Source organism: Bufo bufo, chromosome 1, assembly GCF_905171765.1.
Source record: "Bufo bufo chromosome 1, aBufBuf1.1, whole genome shotgun sequence".
NCBI classification, from domain to species: domain Eukaryota; kingdom Metazoa; phylum Chordata; class Amphibia; order Anura; family Bufonidae; genus Bufo; species Bufo bufo.
In genome coordinates this window covers 263,093,161-263,108,943 of record NC_053389.1, presented here as the reverse complement: position 1 = coordinate 263,108,943, position 15,783 = coordinate 263,093,161, and the positions used below count along the sequence as shown (strand labels likewise).

The window sequence follows — 15,783 nt, the reverse complement described above, 5'->3', positions numbered from 1 at the left end:
AGTGTGCTGCCATCTATCACTGACATTCTTCATGCGATCCTGGCCAGGGGGGTTGTATGTCACAGGTGTTAGGTGCTTATTCTGATGACTACCTCCCAGCGAAGTGAGTACACATATGTTTTGGTACTGTTTTTTAAAATATCCTTTTTAAAAAACTCTATTTTATGGATACTCTCTTGACTTTCATTGCTTTTTAATAGCATGTATCTGGGTGTACTGGCATGTAACCCTGCACTGTAGTATCATTATCTGTATATGCCTTTGCTATTCATTTATACGTATATATACTATATGGATTATATAACAATTTACCATCCTTATTTCACGGGAGAGCTGGCGCTTAACTACTAACCCTCCCCCTTTTTTGTGTCCTGAGGGGATATGTGTGCACTATAGGAAACCCCTTTATAGGCACCTTCCCTTCATCACATTCCCCCCATCATATATCAACCTGAGATTGACAGGGCCAGGCATAACTGTTCTGATGCACATACGCCAGTGAGAGTTCAATCAACACATGCGCAGTAGATCTTATTAAGCTATCCCCGCTCCTGAGATACTAACTATGTCATCTGAACTCTTGCTGGCACAAGAACTAGATTTCAGGGCCAGGCATCAGAACAGTGTTGATTCTTTAATGGTCCTGACATCTCCCACATGCCCCAGCAACTGGTATACTAGGATTGATCATGGCGACAGATGTTCTTTAAGGGCCAGAAGTAACAAACTAATATAGGCTTTGTAGTGGGGTTTCTTAAGAAGCTACTTAAATTTTAGGATTCACGCCTGTAGCTGTATTATGGCTCCTCAATTGATAGTAACATGTTTATTTTATATTTTATAAACTAACGAGTGAAATATTGTAGCATTATCTATACGTCGAGTTTTCTCCATAAGACATTGCCATAATGAGTTCTATCATACAAGCTTCCTGCTAGCAGATCTTATTGTTAGAAACGTATTTATGGGATCCAGTCTCAAAGCATATCAAAATTATAATGCACCAAAAATTGTCCAGCATTTCCAGTTTCTTCCAATATTTTTAATACAACTTGTTTCAATGTATTAGTTTTAATACATTACTTTTGGTTCCAACCAAACAGAATTATTAAAAACATTAATTAACAAAGATAAAACAGTCCAACCTTTATGTTTAGTGTCAAGGTTATCTAGTTGGTGGTCTGTGAGGTAGAACTCTTCTAAAACCACTATGTGGCCACCATGATTCTTCAAAGCTCAGTAGACTGCTGTATATATGGTAACATCCTTTTCTTCTTTTTTTTATTTTTAACAGCCACTGGCTTAATACATAAAATAGAGATGGACCTAAAGGGGGTTTCCCATCCTACAAATGGATGGCCTGTCTTTAGAATAGGTCATCAATATCAAATTGTGGGAATCTAAGCACACCCCCTGATCGATGGGCTGGCTTCTTTTGGCTACGTATTGATGGTCTATCCTAAGGATAAGAAATCCATTTTGTAGGACTTGAGAAACCCTTTAACTACGCAAATGAACTATCCTACAGAAGCCAAAACAGTGCCAACTATCTGTAGACGGCACTGCTTCAGTGTTGTTGCTCCTCTTTAGTGCAGAGTAGGGTTCCAGTTGGCTTTGTGAGAACCCATATTTATATTCCTTAAAGAGTCACTATAACTGTCACACAGCTTAATAGAGAATAGCGTAAAAGGTAAATCACTTAATTTAAAAAATATTCCTGCATCTTCCAATCTGTAAAGTCAAATCATGGCCACTAGGGATATAACTTCCACCTAATTTGCAGTCCACTGCCTGTTGTGAGGCAAGATAAGTCCTTTGTAACAGACACAGAAAATGGCAGAGAGGAAATAGGGGTCAGAGCTAGATGAGATGTTGAGACTGATAAAAGAACTGCTTCTACACAACTTCTGAACATCACAAGAGCCTTTTGACTTTCTGTAAGTGTGATCTCCCCCTTCTTATCTGTTCTGTGAGCACCACAGCTGAAAACAAACAGAGGGAAGTAAAGGAAAGGACATCACAGTGGGAGACGCCCCCTGCTTCTGAGAGAAATACATCTAGCTGTGCAGCTGAAGAGGGGAATTATTAGGATGAAAAAGACATTAGGGAAGCCCCAAAAGACCTATTCTTGCACAGTTATTATTGTACAAAGAACAATGGCTGTGCTCATTATGCAAACTTTTCTTGAAAACACTTTAAAGGGTCCAGCTATTAAGGAGCCATTGGAGTACTGATTTACAAGGTAACTACCAATAGGTGGTACTAGAGACATTTTTTTCTTTCTTCTGGTGGAGAGCTTTTATGCATATTTTCCGAGGGTAAATTTGCCTAACATTTCACCAGCTGGATCCCTGTGAGAAAGACTAATACCTTCCAGGAGTTTAATTAACAACCAATTGTGTCCTAACCAACATTATCATAGCAAGACCTATCTGGAAACAACCTATATTGTCAGGCCTATCCCATTAAGAAAAATCCATACTTTGCCATAGAAATCTGCATAGGATACCTACCACCTTTTTAGCAAATCATGGCTATTGTGTGGGGCTTACAATTCCCTCAGGTCAACAATGCTAAACCATAATTGAGGAATTGGTTTGGAACTGCTAAAAGAAACGAATTTGAACTGCTATACAGAGTGGCAGCTCTAGACACACCACATACACACAACACACCGACACACACAACACACAATGAGAACACATTTCTTGTATAATAGTAGTGGAAGAAAAATTTTACCCATAAGGAGTCTCCGTTTCACCCGCTTGTCCACATCAGTAACTGACGTGGAATTGTACTCAGAACGCTCAATTGCAGCCTCATCCTTTTCTAAAACACAAGTAAGGGACAAACATGGAGCATTTGGTTAATCAAAAGCCCAAACTTCTACGACAGCCTCTTGGCAAAGGACGTCCAAAGTCTACAAGCCAGCAGTGATAGCATGGAATTCCATACGTAGTGTGTTAATTCCCTGCAAAAGCCCACCAGAGAAATGATTAGTGGCCCAGGGATGATGAGTGAAGTTATATACACAGAGAAAGGATCCAATTAATATACAAGGCAGTGAAAGAAAAAGTGCTTAAAGTTCTCGAGAACCAAGAAGAGTTCCAGTCAGTAACACACAGTGTGAGTAGACAGTGCACAATCCGCTGATGGATGATTAAGAGACACTTAGAGACTGACCTTGTAATAACGTGACACAGAGAGGGCACACATAGCATGCATGGACACAACCCAGACCACAGAATAAAAGAGAAGATCATTTGGGCAGTGCTGGTTGCCTGCTTGTCTATGGAATACACTTAAATAGACATTCAGATGTCGCAAAAATAGATTCTAATAATTGGTCAACATGCAGTGAAGCAAAAAAAGCAGCAGAAGAAAAATGGGTAAGTTTGTATGTGTACATCACACATACAGCATCACAAGGAGGGGAGAATGAATGGTCTACAGCAGGTTAGATGGACATGACAACACAGGAAAGGGTGACTTGAGAAGAAAAGGATCAATTCATTAAAAAAGAGGTGGTAGGATGGGGACAAAATGAACTGGATGGGTAGAAGAAAGGTTGTGAAGCAGGATAGTATTGCAATGCCTCAGGTTAAGAATGATCTCCACAATTTTTGTATCCACCAATTGTAAATAAGATGATTTGCAAGTAAGCATCGACTTTTCTGTTGCCTTCCAGTAGAAATACAAGTGGATATTAAAGAAGTCTACATGTGAACTCATCATAATGGCCCATATATGGAACTTAGACTAAACAGACAGCTGTCTGAGCTCCAGCATTATCATTTCCCCTCTTCCACACCCCCAGCTAGCAGCCAAGAGTATGATTTCACTGTTGAAGTCTCTAAAGGCGTCTTTAATAGAACCTCTAAGAATTAGTAAGGCACTAACAGGTTGAGATGTGACTTCTCTACTCCTCCTCTCTTATCATCTCAGTGTAGCTTCAGCCTTGAGTACTCAAAGAAAGGCTAGTTGCTATGAACGTGCCTCTTGGCAACCTCATTTATAAGGCTGGAGCCAGATCATGTTTCCCTAGAAACCAGATTGTCCTAAATTATGTAGCTGTTCAGCTCAAAGCTGTATTAGCTCTTTACTGACAGCAGATAAAGAAGAAACCCATGCAATTCCTTACTTTACAGTTAATAAGATTTTTCTAGAAAATATAGACTGGGCGGAGAACCTATTTATCGTCTAAGCTACATGTGATCATGTTAGTAACATAAGGATGTGGCCAACCAGAAATTTGATCCACAGAACCCACCACAGGGGGAATTAGGTATTACACAGTGACCATTCAGATAAAGGCTGACTATAAAATACATGGATGACCTAAGTCTGCCATAGCGAGACTCTCTGCTCTGGCTCACAGATGGGCAATCATATGTACATATAGTATATAGAGAGGGGTTGTCCTGATGGAACAACCCTTTTAAGGGGGATATCTGTCTTTTTTTTTCCTTCCCAAAACAGCCCAACTCTTGCCTATGAGTTCTGAATTATAATGCAGCATTCATCAATCAGGTGGCCTAGGCGTATCTCAGTTTCATTCAAGTGAGCTGCAATACCAAGCACGGCTGCTATCCAATGGACCGCCCTCTACTTGGTAAGCTGCAAGGAGGCTGTGACGGCCACCGGAGAACTGCTGTGTCCTCAAACAGCTGATCATCAGGGGTCCTGGGTGTCATATCCCTACTGACCTATCCTGAGGACAGGTCATCAATATCAGATTCTCGGAAAACCCCTTTAACATGGATAATCTATATAAGCTAACTGAACCAAAAGGTGGCAGAAAAATAGTCGTAAAGCTTGCAGATCATCTTATTCTTGTTTAGTTAGCAAAAAAACAGAAGGGTGGACAACAGCTTTAATTTTAAATGCAGTTTCTGGTAAGGGGATTTGCACATGCAGCGAACAAAATAAGAAAGAGTCAGGTGAGGGGAACAGACAAATGCATTAAACAAAAGAAAAAGGGGAGTATTCATTTAGCATTGCAAATGGTTCACGGTCTTGTAATGATGCTATGAGATGCACCATACAAGCTAGCAAGATGGGTGGGGGAGGGTCAGGAGTGTTAAGGGCAGCTGCCTATCTCTGCCAACACTACATGGTTGAGTGAACGACACATTTTACAAGTTCTAGATTAGATAAGGCTGCAACGAGGCTCTTTTTGAGTTTGCTTTTTGTGATATCAGCATTATAATATTTTTGGAAATTACTCATAAAACATCAGTTTTAAGACAAGACAGGCAATCAGGGACCATCACCAGAAAGCAGAGTAATTCAGAACGAAAAATTAAAAACAAGATATAAAAAATGAATTAAAAAACACACATTAAAACCCAAAACAAGCTTATTCCAATTTAAAACAAGAAACCAAAAAAACAAACTGAACAAAAGAGGGAGCGGGAAGGGTGGATACAGGGATCAAATGTAATTGACAATAGGAATGTAAACATGTATAAAACATAATTCATTGACATTTCGGCTTCAATGACAAATAAACGTGTTGCTCTGATGTGTTTTGTATAAGGAGTTCCAAAAATATACAAGTCAATGCCGTTCCCATAGAAAATATACTTTTTGGCAGTTCAATGAAAACTGTTTATTTTATAATATAAAGCACAATTTTATGCACAGTATACATAAAAGCAGCAAAAAGATCTGAGTGAAGCCTGCAAGCAAAAACATGAAACAATAGACACATTTAAGATGAAGTGAAAAGTTTGATCAACATTTATTTGACCCCATACAGTTGACCCATATCTCCCACGATCCTCTACCAGTTACTGTATTAGTTGTGCACTTTGGGAGATGAAAATTAACAGGCAATTGCAAGCTTTACTAGAAGTGATATAACTTCATCTAAGGCATAATTAAAGGGGTTATCCAATTTCAAGAAACCCCCCCCCCCCCCCCGCCATGTGCTGGGCCCCTCACAGGTAATATACTTACCCCGCTCCCGGCACTGCTCCTGGTCCCCGCACCACCGCTGCTGCTTCTCCCAGTCGGGGAAGGGGGGGGGAGGAGCAGCCAATGGCAGACGGGGAAGGGGATAAACCTCCCTAGCATCGCGGGACACTTGGGAGCAGTTTTCCAGCAGAATAGAAGCACTTTTTCTGGACATGGAATAAAGACATAAAGTACAGACAGGTATGTTTGGAATTTGTTTGTTTATCTTCTGTGGGGCAGTGCTATTAGCTATCCAGTTTAAGATTATGTGACAGGTGCCCTTTAATATATATTTATACCTGTTCTCCACCAAAATGTATTCTCAAAATGATTTTCTTAAAACATTAATGTCTTGTTAACCCTACTTACTGGTTGGCCACCCCCAGAAAAGTGCCAATATGGCCTTGATCAGAAGACCTAAATAACCTTAATAGCAACCCCATATAAAAAGCTGCAGCTGTTAGACAGTGTATCTCTAGGAACCAGTCTGGTACAAATGACTAAAACTGTGTTGTTCCTAAAGGGGGAATCCTAAGTAAACTGCTCCCCTATATGAGATCCATATGCCCAGATAAGGCATATTGTCTTCATGTAGCAGCCCTTTTAAAGGGTAAATCCAGGCATATCAAGGAAAAAAAGCCCTCAATTTTTTTGCAGCTGCATAGATGTCCACACATGGGCCAACACGGAGACTGACAAAATTCTATACAAAGCACCTGAATGGTCCTCTCTGTGGAATGTTGTGTCAGAAATTTCCAGTGGTGAGACTCTAGGAGTATGGGTCGGGGTTTATAGTTCTATGAGTGCTAGTATAGGGTCCAGGGCACCATTGATGAGCCCTTCTAAAGTGTATCATTAGTGACCATTTAATGTGGCATGATATTAGGACACTTTTAGGTGAATGTCCACTTAAAAAAAGATATAAAACATATACAGTTTGTTATCCTAAAGCTGAACTAAAATGTCAAGTCCTAAATCTAAACTGCCAAATTAATGTCTACAAAGTTAATAGCTTCAAGGTCATTAACCACAGAAGTCTAGTTTCACTGCCTGGTATAAATGAATTCCTTTAGCCAAGGTCAGTTTCAACATGGTGTCTTTACACGGGTTGAAGATATCATATCCACAGCTTAAGAGATTTGTAATTGTCATAATATGATTTTATAATCACATAATCAGAAACCTGAAGCAAGTGTTCTATAAAAAAACGTATCTACTGTGGAAATAATGCTTGTAGTGAAGGTGATACTAGAGAGGTGGTGAGGGACTAATCTTCTGTCAGTGAAGACTTCACTCTTTTTCCACATATGTTCTAGTCTCTGATGATGTACAAATTGAAAAAAAAAAATGATTGAAACTCTGGATATTAGAAGCCATGTAACAGTATGACATTTTCCAGAACGGATTATAATAATAATGAAATACAGTAAAATTATATAAACACTTGGCATCCATAGGGCCTGTATGATACCAAAGTTAACCAATAATTTAGAACACAAACTATTTCCACAGCTATCAATACTTGGCTCTTTTATTTTATGATCTATAGTGGCGCAAGAGGATATGATCACTGTCAAGGGCAGACACAGGCAGAACATATCTATCTAATATTGGTCTATGTATGTATATATATATATATATATATATATACACAGTACAGACCAAAAGTTTGGACACAACTTCTCATTCAAAGAGTTTTCTTTATTTTCATGACTATGAAGGCATCAAAACTATGAATTAACACATGTGGAATTATATACATAACAAACAAGAGTGAAACAACTGAAAATATGTCATATTCTAGGTTCTTCAAAGTAGCCACATTTTGCTTTGATTACTGCTTTGCACACTCTTGGCATTCTCTTGATAAGCTTCAAGAGGTAGTCCCCTGAAATGGTCTTCCAACAGTCTTGAAGGAGTTCCCAGAGATGCTTAGCACTTGTTGGCCCTTTTGCCTTCACTCTGCGGTGCAGCTCACCCCAAACCATCTCGATTGGGTTCAGGTCCGGTGACTGTGGAGGCCAGGTCATCTGGCGCAGCACCCCATCACTCTCCTTCATGGTCAAATAGCCGTTACTTTCAAAGTGTATCCACCTGACTTCTCCTCAACGCAACTGATGGTCCCAACCCCATTTAGAAGGCAAGAAATCCCACTTATTAAACCTGACAGGGCACATCTGTGAAGTGAAAACCATTTCAGGGGACTACCTCTTGAAGCTCATCAAGAGAATGCCAAGAGTGTGCAAAGCAGTAATCAAAGCAAAAGGTAGCTACTTTGAAAAACCTAGAATATGACATATTTTCAGTGGTTTCACACTTTTTTGTTATGTATATAATTCCACATGTGTTAATTCATAGTTTTGATGCCTTCAGTGTGAATCTAGAATTTTCATAGTCATGAAAATAAAGAAAACTGTTTGAATGAGAAGGTATGTCCAAACTTTTGGTCTGTACTGTATATACACTCACCTAAAGAATTATTAGGAACACCTGTTCTATTTCTCATTAATGCAATTATCTAGTCAACCAATCACATGGCAGTTGCTTCAATGCATATAGGGGGGTGGTCCTGGTCAAGACAATCTCCTGAACTCCAAACTGAAAGTCAGAATGGGAAAGAAAGGTGATTTAAGCAATTGTGAGCGTGGCATGGTTGTTGGTGCCAGACGGGCCGGTCTGAGTATTTCACAATCTGCTCAGTTACTGGGATTTTCACGCACAACAATTTCTAGGGTTTACAAAGAATGGTGTGAAAAGGGAAAAACATCCAGTATGCGGCAGTCCTGTGGGCAAAAATGCCTTGTGGATGCTAGAGGTCAGAGGAGAATGGGCCGACTGATTCAAGCTGATAGAAGAGCAACGTTGACTTAAATAACCACTCGTTACAACTGAGGTATGCAACAAAGCATTTGTGAAGCCACAACACGCACAACCTTGAGGCGGATGGGCTACAACAGCAGAAGACCCCACCGGGTACCACTCATCTCCACTACAAATAGGAAAAAGAGGCTACAATTTGCACGGGCTCACCAAAATTGGACTGTTGAAGACTGGAAAAATGTTGCCTGGTCTGATGAGTCTCGATTTCTGTTGAGACATTCAAATGGTAGAGTCCGAATTTGGCGTAAACAGAATGAGAACATGTATCCATCCTCTGATGGCTACTTCCAGCAAGATAATGCACCATGTCACAAAGCTCGAATCATTTCAAATTGGTTTCTTGAACATGACAATGAGTTCACTGTACTAAAATGGCCCCCACAGTCACCAGATCAAAACCCAATAGAGCATCTTTGGGATGTGGTGGAACGGGAGCTTCGTGCCCTGGATGTGCATCCCTCAAATCTCCATCAACTGCAAGATGCTATCCTATCAATATGGGCCAACATTTCTAAAGAATGCTATCAGCACCTTGTTGAATCAATGCCACGTAGAATTAAGGCAGTTCTGAAGGCAAAAGGGGGTCCAACACCGTATTAGTATGGAGTTCCTAATAATTCTTTAGGTGAGTGTATATACACTGCTCAAAAAAATAAAGGGAACACAAAAATAACACATCCTAGATCTGAGTTAATAAAATAATCTTCTGAAATACTTTGTTCTTTACATAGTTGAATGTGCTGACAACAAAATCACACAAAAATAAAAAAATGGAAATCAAATTTTTCAACCCATGGAGGTCTGGATTTGGAGTCACACTCAGAATTAAAGTGGAAAAACACACTACAGGCTGATCCAACTTTAATGTAATGTCCTTAAAACAAGTCAAAATGAGGCTCAGTAGTGTGTGTGGCCTCCACGTGCCTGTATGACCTCCCTACAACGCCTGTGCATGCTCCAGATGAGGTGGCGGACGTTCTCCTGAGGGATCTCCTCCCAGACCTGGACTAAAGCATCTGCCAACTCCTAGACAGTCTGTGGTGCAACGTGACGTTGGTGGATAGAGCGAGACATGATGTCCCAGATGTGCTCAATTGGATTCAGGTCTGGGGAACGGGCAGGCCAGTCCATAGCATCAATGCCTTCGTCTTGCAGGAACTGCTGACACACTCCAGCCACATGAGGTCTAGCATTGTCTTGCATTAGGAGGAACCCAGGGCCAACCGCACCAGCATATGGTCTCACAAGGGGTCTGAGGATCTCATCTCGGTACCTAATGGCAGTCAGGCTACCTCTGGCGAGCACATGGAGGGCTGTGCGGCCCTCCAAAGAAATGCCACCCCACACCATTACTGACCCAATGCCAAACCGGTCATGCTGGAGGATGTTGCAGGCAGAACATTCTCCACGGCGTCTCCAGACTCTGTCACATCTGTCACATGTGCTCAGTGTGAACCTGCTTTCATCTGTGAAGAGCACAGGGCGCCAGTGGCTAATTTGCCAATCTTGGTGTTCTCTGGCAAATGCCAAACGTCCTGCACGGTGTTGGGCTGTAAGCACAACCCCCACCTGTGGACGTCGGGCCCTCATATCACCCTCATGGAGTCGGTTTCTGACCGTTTGAGCAGACACATGCACATTTGTGGCCTGCTGGAGGTCATTTTGCAGGGATCTGGCAGTGCTCCTCCTGTTCCTCCTTGCACAAAGGCGGAGGTAGCGGTCCTGCTGCTGGGTTGTTGCCCTCCTACGGCCTCCTCCACGTCTCCTGATGTACTGGCCTGTCTCCTGGTAGCGCCTCCATGCTCTGGACACTACGCTGACAGACACAGCAAACCTTCTTGCCACAGCTCGCATTGATGTGCCATCCTGGATAAGCTGCACTACATGAGCCACTTGTGTGGGTTGTAGACTCCGTCTCATGCTACCACTAGAGTGAAAGCACCGCCAGCATTCAAAAGTGACCAAAACATCAGCGAGGAAGCATAGGAACTGAGAAGTGGTCTGTGTTCACCACCTGCAGAACCACTCCTTTATTGGGGGTGTCTTGCTAATTGCCTATAATTTCCACCTGTTGTCTATCCCATTTGCACAACAGCATGTGAAATTGATTGTCACTCAGGGTTGCTTCCTAAGTGGACAGTTTGATTTCACAGAAGTGTGATTGACTTGGAGTTACATTGTGTTGTTTAAGTGTTCCCTCTATTTTTTTGAGCAGTGTATATATATACACTCACCTAAAGAATTATTAGGAACACCTGTTCTATTTCTCATTAATGCAATTATCTAGTCAAAAAAATCACATGGCAGTTGCTTCAATGCATTTAGGGGGGTGGTCCTAGTCAAGACAATCTCCTGAACTCCAAACTGAATGTCAGAATGGGAAAGAAAGGTGATTTAAGCAATTTTGAGCGTGGCATGGTTGTTGGTGCCAGACGGGCCGGTCTGAGTATTTCACAATCTGCTCAGTTACTGGGATTTTCACGCACAACCATTTCTAGGGTTTACAAAGAATGGTGTGAAAAGGGAAAAACATCCAGTATGCGGCAGTCCTGTGGGCAAAAATGCCTTGTGGATGCTAGAGGTCAGAGGAGAATGGGCCAAGCTGATAGAAGAGCAACGTTGACTGAAATAACCACTCGTTACAACCGAGGTATGCAGCAAAGCATTTGTGAAGCCACAACACGCACAACCTTGAGGCGGATGGGCTACAACAGCAGAAGACCCCACCGGGTACCACTCATCTCCACTACAAATAGGAAAAAGAGGCTACAATTTGCACGAGCTCACCAAAATTGGACTGTTGAAGACTGGAAAAATGTTGCCTGGTCTGATGAGTCTCGATTTCTGTTGAGACATTTAAATGGTAGAGTCCGAATTTGGCGTAAACAGAATGAGAACATGTATCCATCCTCTGATGGCTACTTCCAGCAGGATAATGCACCATGTCACAAAGCTCGAATCATTTCAAATTGGTTTCTTGAACATGACAATGAGTTCACTGTACTAAAATGGCCCCCACAGTCACCAGATCTCAACCCAATAGAGCATCTTTGGGATGTGGTGGAACAGGAGCTTCGTGCCCTGGATGTGCATCCCTCAAATCTCCATCAACTGCAGGATGCTATCCTATCAATATGGGCCAACATTTCTAAAGAATGCTATCAGCACCTTGTTGAATCAATGCCACGTAGAATTAAGGCAGTTCTGAAGGCAAAAGGGGATCCAACACCGTATTAGTATGGTGTTCCTAATAATTCTTTAGGTGAGTGTATATATATATATATATATATATATACATATATATATATATTTCATATCTATCTATTTCCTGTCTATCTATGTATCTATCTACAACAAGAAACAACAGCAGCAATATAACTGAAAGTAAAAAACCTGGGTGCAATCCCTCCAGGGCTGTTGGCTAATAGTACAAAAATATCCACTTGAAGAAATTAGGCAGCACTCCAGTTAAGGTATAAAGGGTGATGGACCTGCTTTTATTACCCCAAAACGCAATGTTTCAGTCCAACTCCATGGGGCTTGAGAAAGGCCCCATGGAGTTGGGGTGAAACTTTGCGTTTTGGGGGAATAAATGCGGGTCCATTATCCTTTTACCTTTACTGGAGTGCTGCCTCATTTCTTCAAGTGGATATCTAATATCTATCTACCCATCTATCTACATGTCATCTTATGTCTATCTCATATCTGTGTATCTCATATTTATGTATCTAATATTTATCTATCTAAGGTGAAAGGGTGGTGGACCCACTTTACTTACCTCCAACTGCAGGTGGAGGTGAATAACATGGGTCCACCACCCTTCAACCTTACTTTGGAGTAATGCCTCATTCTTCAGTTTTTATATGTATTGGCCTACAACCCTACAAACGCAAAAGGTACTGACCCAACTTCTCAACTATTTTGACATGTGCTGTTGTTTCTTTTTGTTTTACAATCTATCTCTCTATCAAGATAGACAGATAGATAGATAGACTATTCACAAAAGTTAGGGATATTTAGCTTGTGGGTGAAATTTCAGGATGAACCTAAATGCACTCTCACCTTTACAGGTGAACTTTATGTCACCTTCTCTAAACTTTTGAATGCATGTGTCCAATTTGTTCAATGTTCAGTACTTTTTGCACAACTTGCTGTTCGGAGCTTAACAGCAAAATTCACAATAGGTGTTTGATTCATGAATCGCCCAATAAATGTCCTGTTCCTATTAGAATTGTATTTACATCATGCTGTTCACATTTTGACATTATGAGACCAAAACAACACCTAACAATTGATCAACAGTACCTTGCCATTGCGAGGCTTTAAGAAGGATGTTCTCAGACAGAAGTGGCCACTGAGCTTAGAGTATCACAGAGTGTCATCAGCAGGTTGCAACAGAGATACAGAGAGACTGGAAGAGTCACAGAAAGGCACAAAAGTGGATATCATTGGGCCACATTCCATACTGATGACCGCTTCATTGTGAACAATGCTCCGTGGAACCGGTTTTTGAATGCCACACAACTCCAGACTTATTTAAGAGGTTAGAGGAACCCAAGTGTCACGTCAGACCATTCAAAACCATTTACATCAGTGTGGTCATGGTAGATGAACTTCAAGTGTACCTGACCACACAACCAGGAACAGGCATCATCGTCTTGCATTGGCCAAGGAGTGAGCATCTATGCTGGATGAGGGACCAGTGTCAGCCACTGTTGTCACCAGAAGAGCCTTTGGTTGTGTTGTTACAGTGTAGGCAGATGTGTCTAGTCAATACAGAATTTCCCTACACTTTGTGAATGGTACAGTAATAGGCCCATACTACTTGAATAACATAATTCATCCAGTCATTGTGCCTCTGCATGAACAACACAGGCCTAATTTCATCCTCATGGACAACAATGCACCAGCTGATCAAGGTCGTCAAAGAATAATCAGCTGAGTCGCCGCGTAGAGGTTCGTAACGGTGTACTCCAGAACCTCAGGGACCTGAGTGCCAGCCTTCAAGAAGAGTGGGATGCCATGCTTCAGCACACAATAAGTCGACTTGTGAACAGCATGAGATGTCATTGTCAAGCTAATTGATGCTCAAGGCCACAAGTTTTTGAGATAGACATTTTTTGTGGGGGTATACCCACCACTGTTGTTGGCTTTTGTTTCAATAAATTTTTGAGATGAGGAAATTACCATTGCATGCTTTTACTTAAATGCCCTACTTTCACAATAATATAACTGTAGCGTGAACTTTTTATATTTTCCATAAATTTCACCCGAAAGCCAAATATCCCTAACTTTTTGTTAGTGTTTATCTATCTAGAAAAACCTCCACCCTCTCCCCATAATTTCTGTATTTTCTTAAACTTTGCATTCTCCTCTTACAACAAGTTCGAGCTCATGCAACCGACCGTGGTTTGGGTCCGGTCCGCATCTGATCCGCATTTTTTGCAGGTCGGATGCGGACCCATTTACTTTAATGTGCTATGTGCATCCGCACGTCCATTCCGTGCCATCCACAAAATGATAGAACATGTCCTATTCTTGTTTGAATTAGGTCTGTTCAACTAGAGGCCAGCTGTTTTGTTCCGCAAATGCGGAATGCACACGTCCGGTACCCGTGTTTTGCGATCATGTGCGGTCGTGTGCAAGAGTCCTTAAGCATACATAACTCTGCATCCTACTAGTGAGATCCATTCTGGGAAATCAGCTGTGCTTTACCAGACCCTTAATTACAATTTATTTCGAGACTAGTACAGTAGTAGTACAACTGCAAACAGCAGACAAGAGAATATTACGGTAAAATCACACACATTGGGGTTCATTTATCAAAGACTGGTGAGGTGCAGGCCTTTTCATCAAGTAGATGCAGTCCATAAGCCTAGATTGAAATCTACTCCAGCCCCTGACACGTATGCCTAAATTTAGCTGCATGGGCTTTTTTACACCAAAACTGAAGTAAGGTGCCATGATAATTGACCCCCAATGTGTAAACATTGCTTTCTTGACGAACTAGAACTTGAATGGGAAGCCAAACAGCATATATTTCACAAATATGAATTATGGGAAATCAGATTTTAGCTGTAATTCATTCATTTGGTCCATCCATATATTACATGGTTGGCCAATTATATAAACAGCTTTATGTAGTATTACATGTCTCCTGTAGTGGCTGAGCTTCAATACCAAGTATGGCCACTATCCACTGGACGGCACTGTGCTTGGTAAGCTGCGAGAAGGCTGTGGAGCTTATCAGAAAGCCTCTTCAATCAATTGATCGGTAAGGCTGCTGGTAGTCAGACCCTCACCAATCACATACTGATGACCTATGCTGAAGATATTAAAAACTCTGACAACCCCTTTAACATAATGATAGACTTTTAATGTTTGTATATTTTTTGTGACAGAGTCATTAACTGAATTTATTATGAAAAAATATGCAAATTTCTTTAACATGGCTAATTTTTCTAACATTTTTATCAAGTTGGCCGAAAGCTTTTTTTCTGATACTCATTACTAGAGATGAGCGAATTTCAGGTTATGAAATTCGTTCACGCTACGTTTACTGGTAAAAGGTGAATTGCGTTATGGATTCCATTACCACGGACCATAACCCAATTCTATGACGAATGCATAACGGAATGCCTTTAGAGGCATTCCGTTATTCATTCCGTCATAATAGAAGTCTATGGGCTGCAAAACGGATCTGTCCCGTTTCCGTTATGCAGGAGAGGACTCCTTTTACCAGTAAACGAAGTGTGAATGAATTTCAAAATATGAAATTCGCTCATCTCTACTCATTACACATACAGTCAGTATATGATTTCAATTTAGTGAAAAAAAACATTATGAAAAATACAACAGAAAAATTGTGACTGAAATTTTTTTTTACACCATGACAGCAATGAAAAAAAAATGGCTTGTATGATAGTCAATGGTCTCCTTAAAAAA

The 15,783-nt window shown here is 41.0% G+C and overlaps 1 protein-coding gene across 4 annotated transcripts in view; it reads right to left on the bottom strand.

Moving 5' to 3' along the window:
• Positions 1–15,783, bottom strand: part of SCUBE1 (signal peptide, CUB domain and EGF like domain containing 1) — a 322,190-nt gene that overhangs the window by 84,064 nt on the left and 222,343 nt on the right. For 2 of the 4 annotated variants that reach the window (XM_040439175.1, XM_040439176.1), the window contains exon 7: positions 2,740–2,829. The exons of the other annotated variants lie outside the window; for them this stretch is intronic. In XM_040439175.1, coding sequence (XP_040295109.1) covers positions 2,740–2,829 — 90 coding nt within the window. The remainder of the gene's footprint in view (positions 1–2,739; positions 2,830–15,783) is intronic. 4 annotated transcript variants of the gene reach the window in all.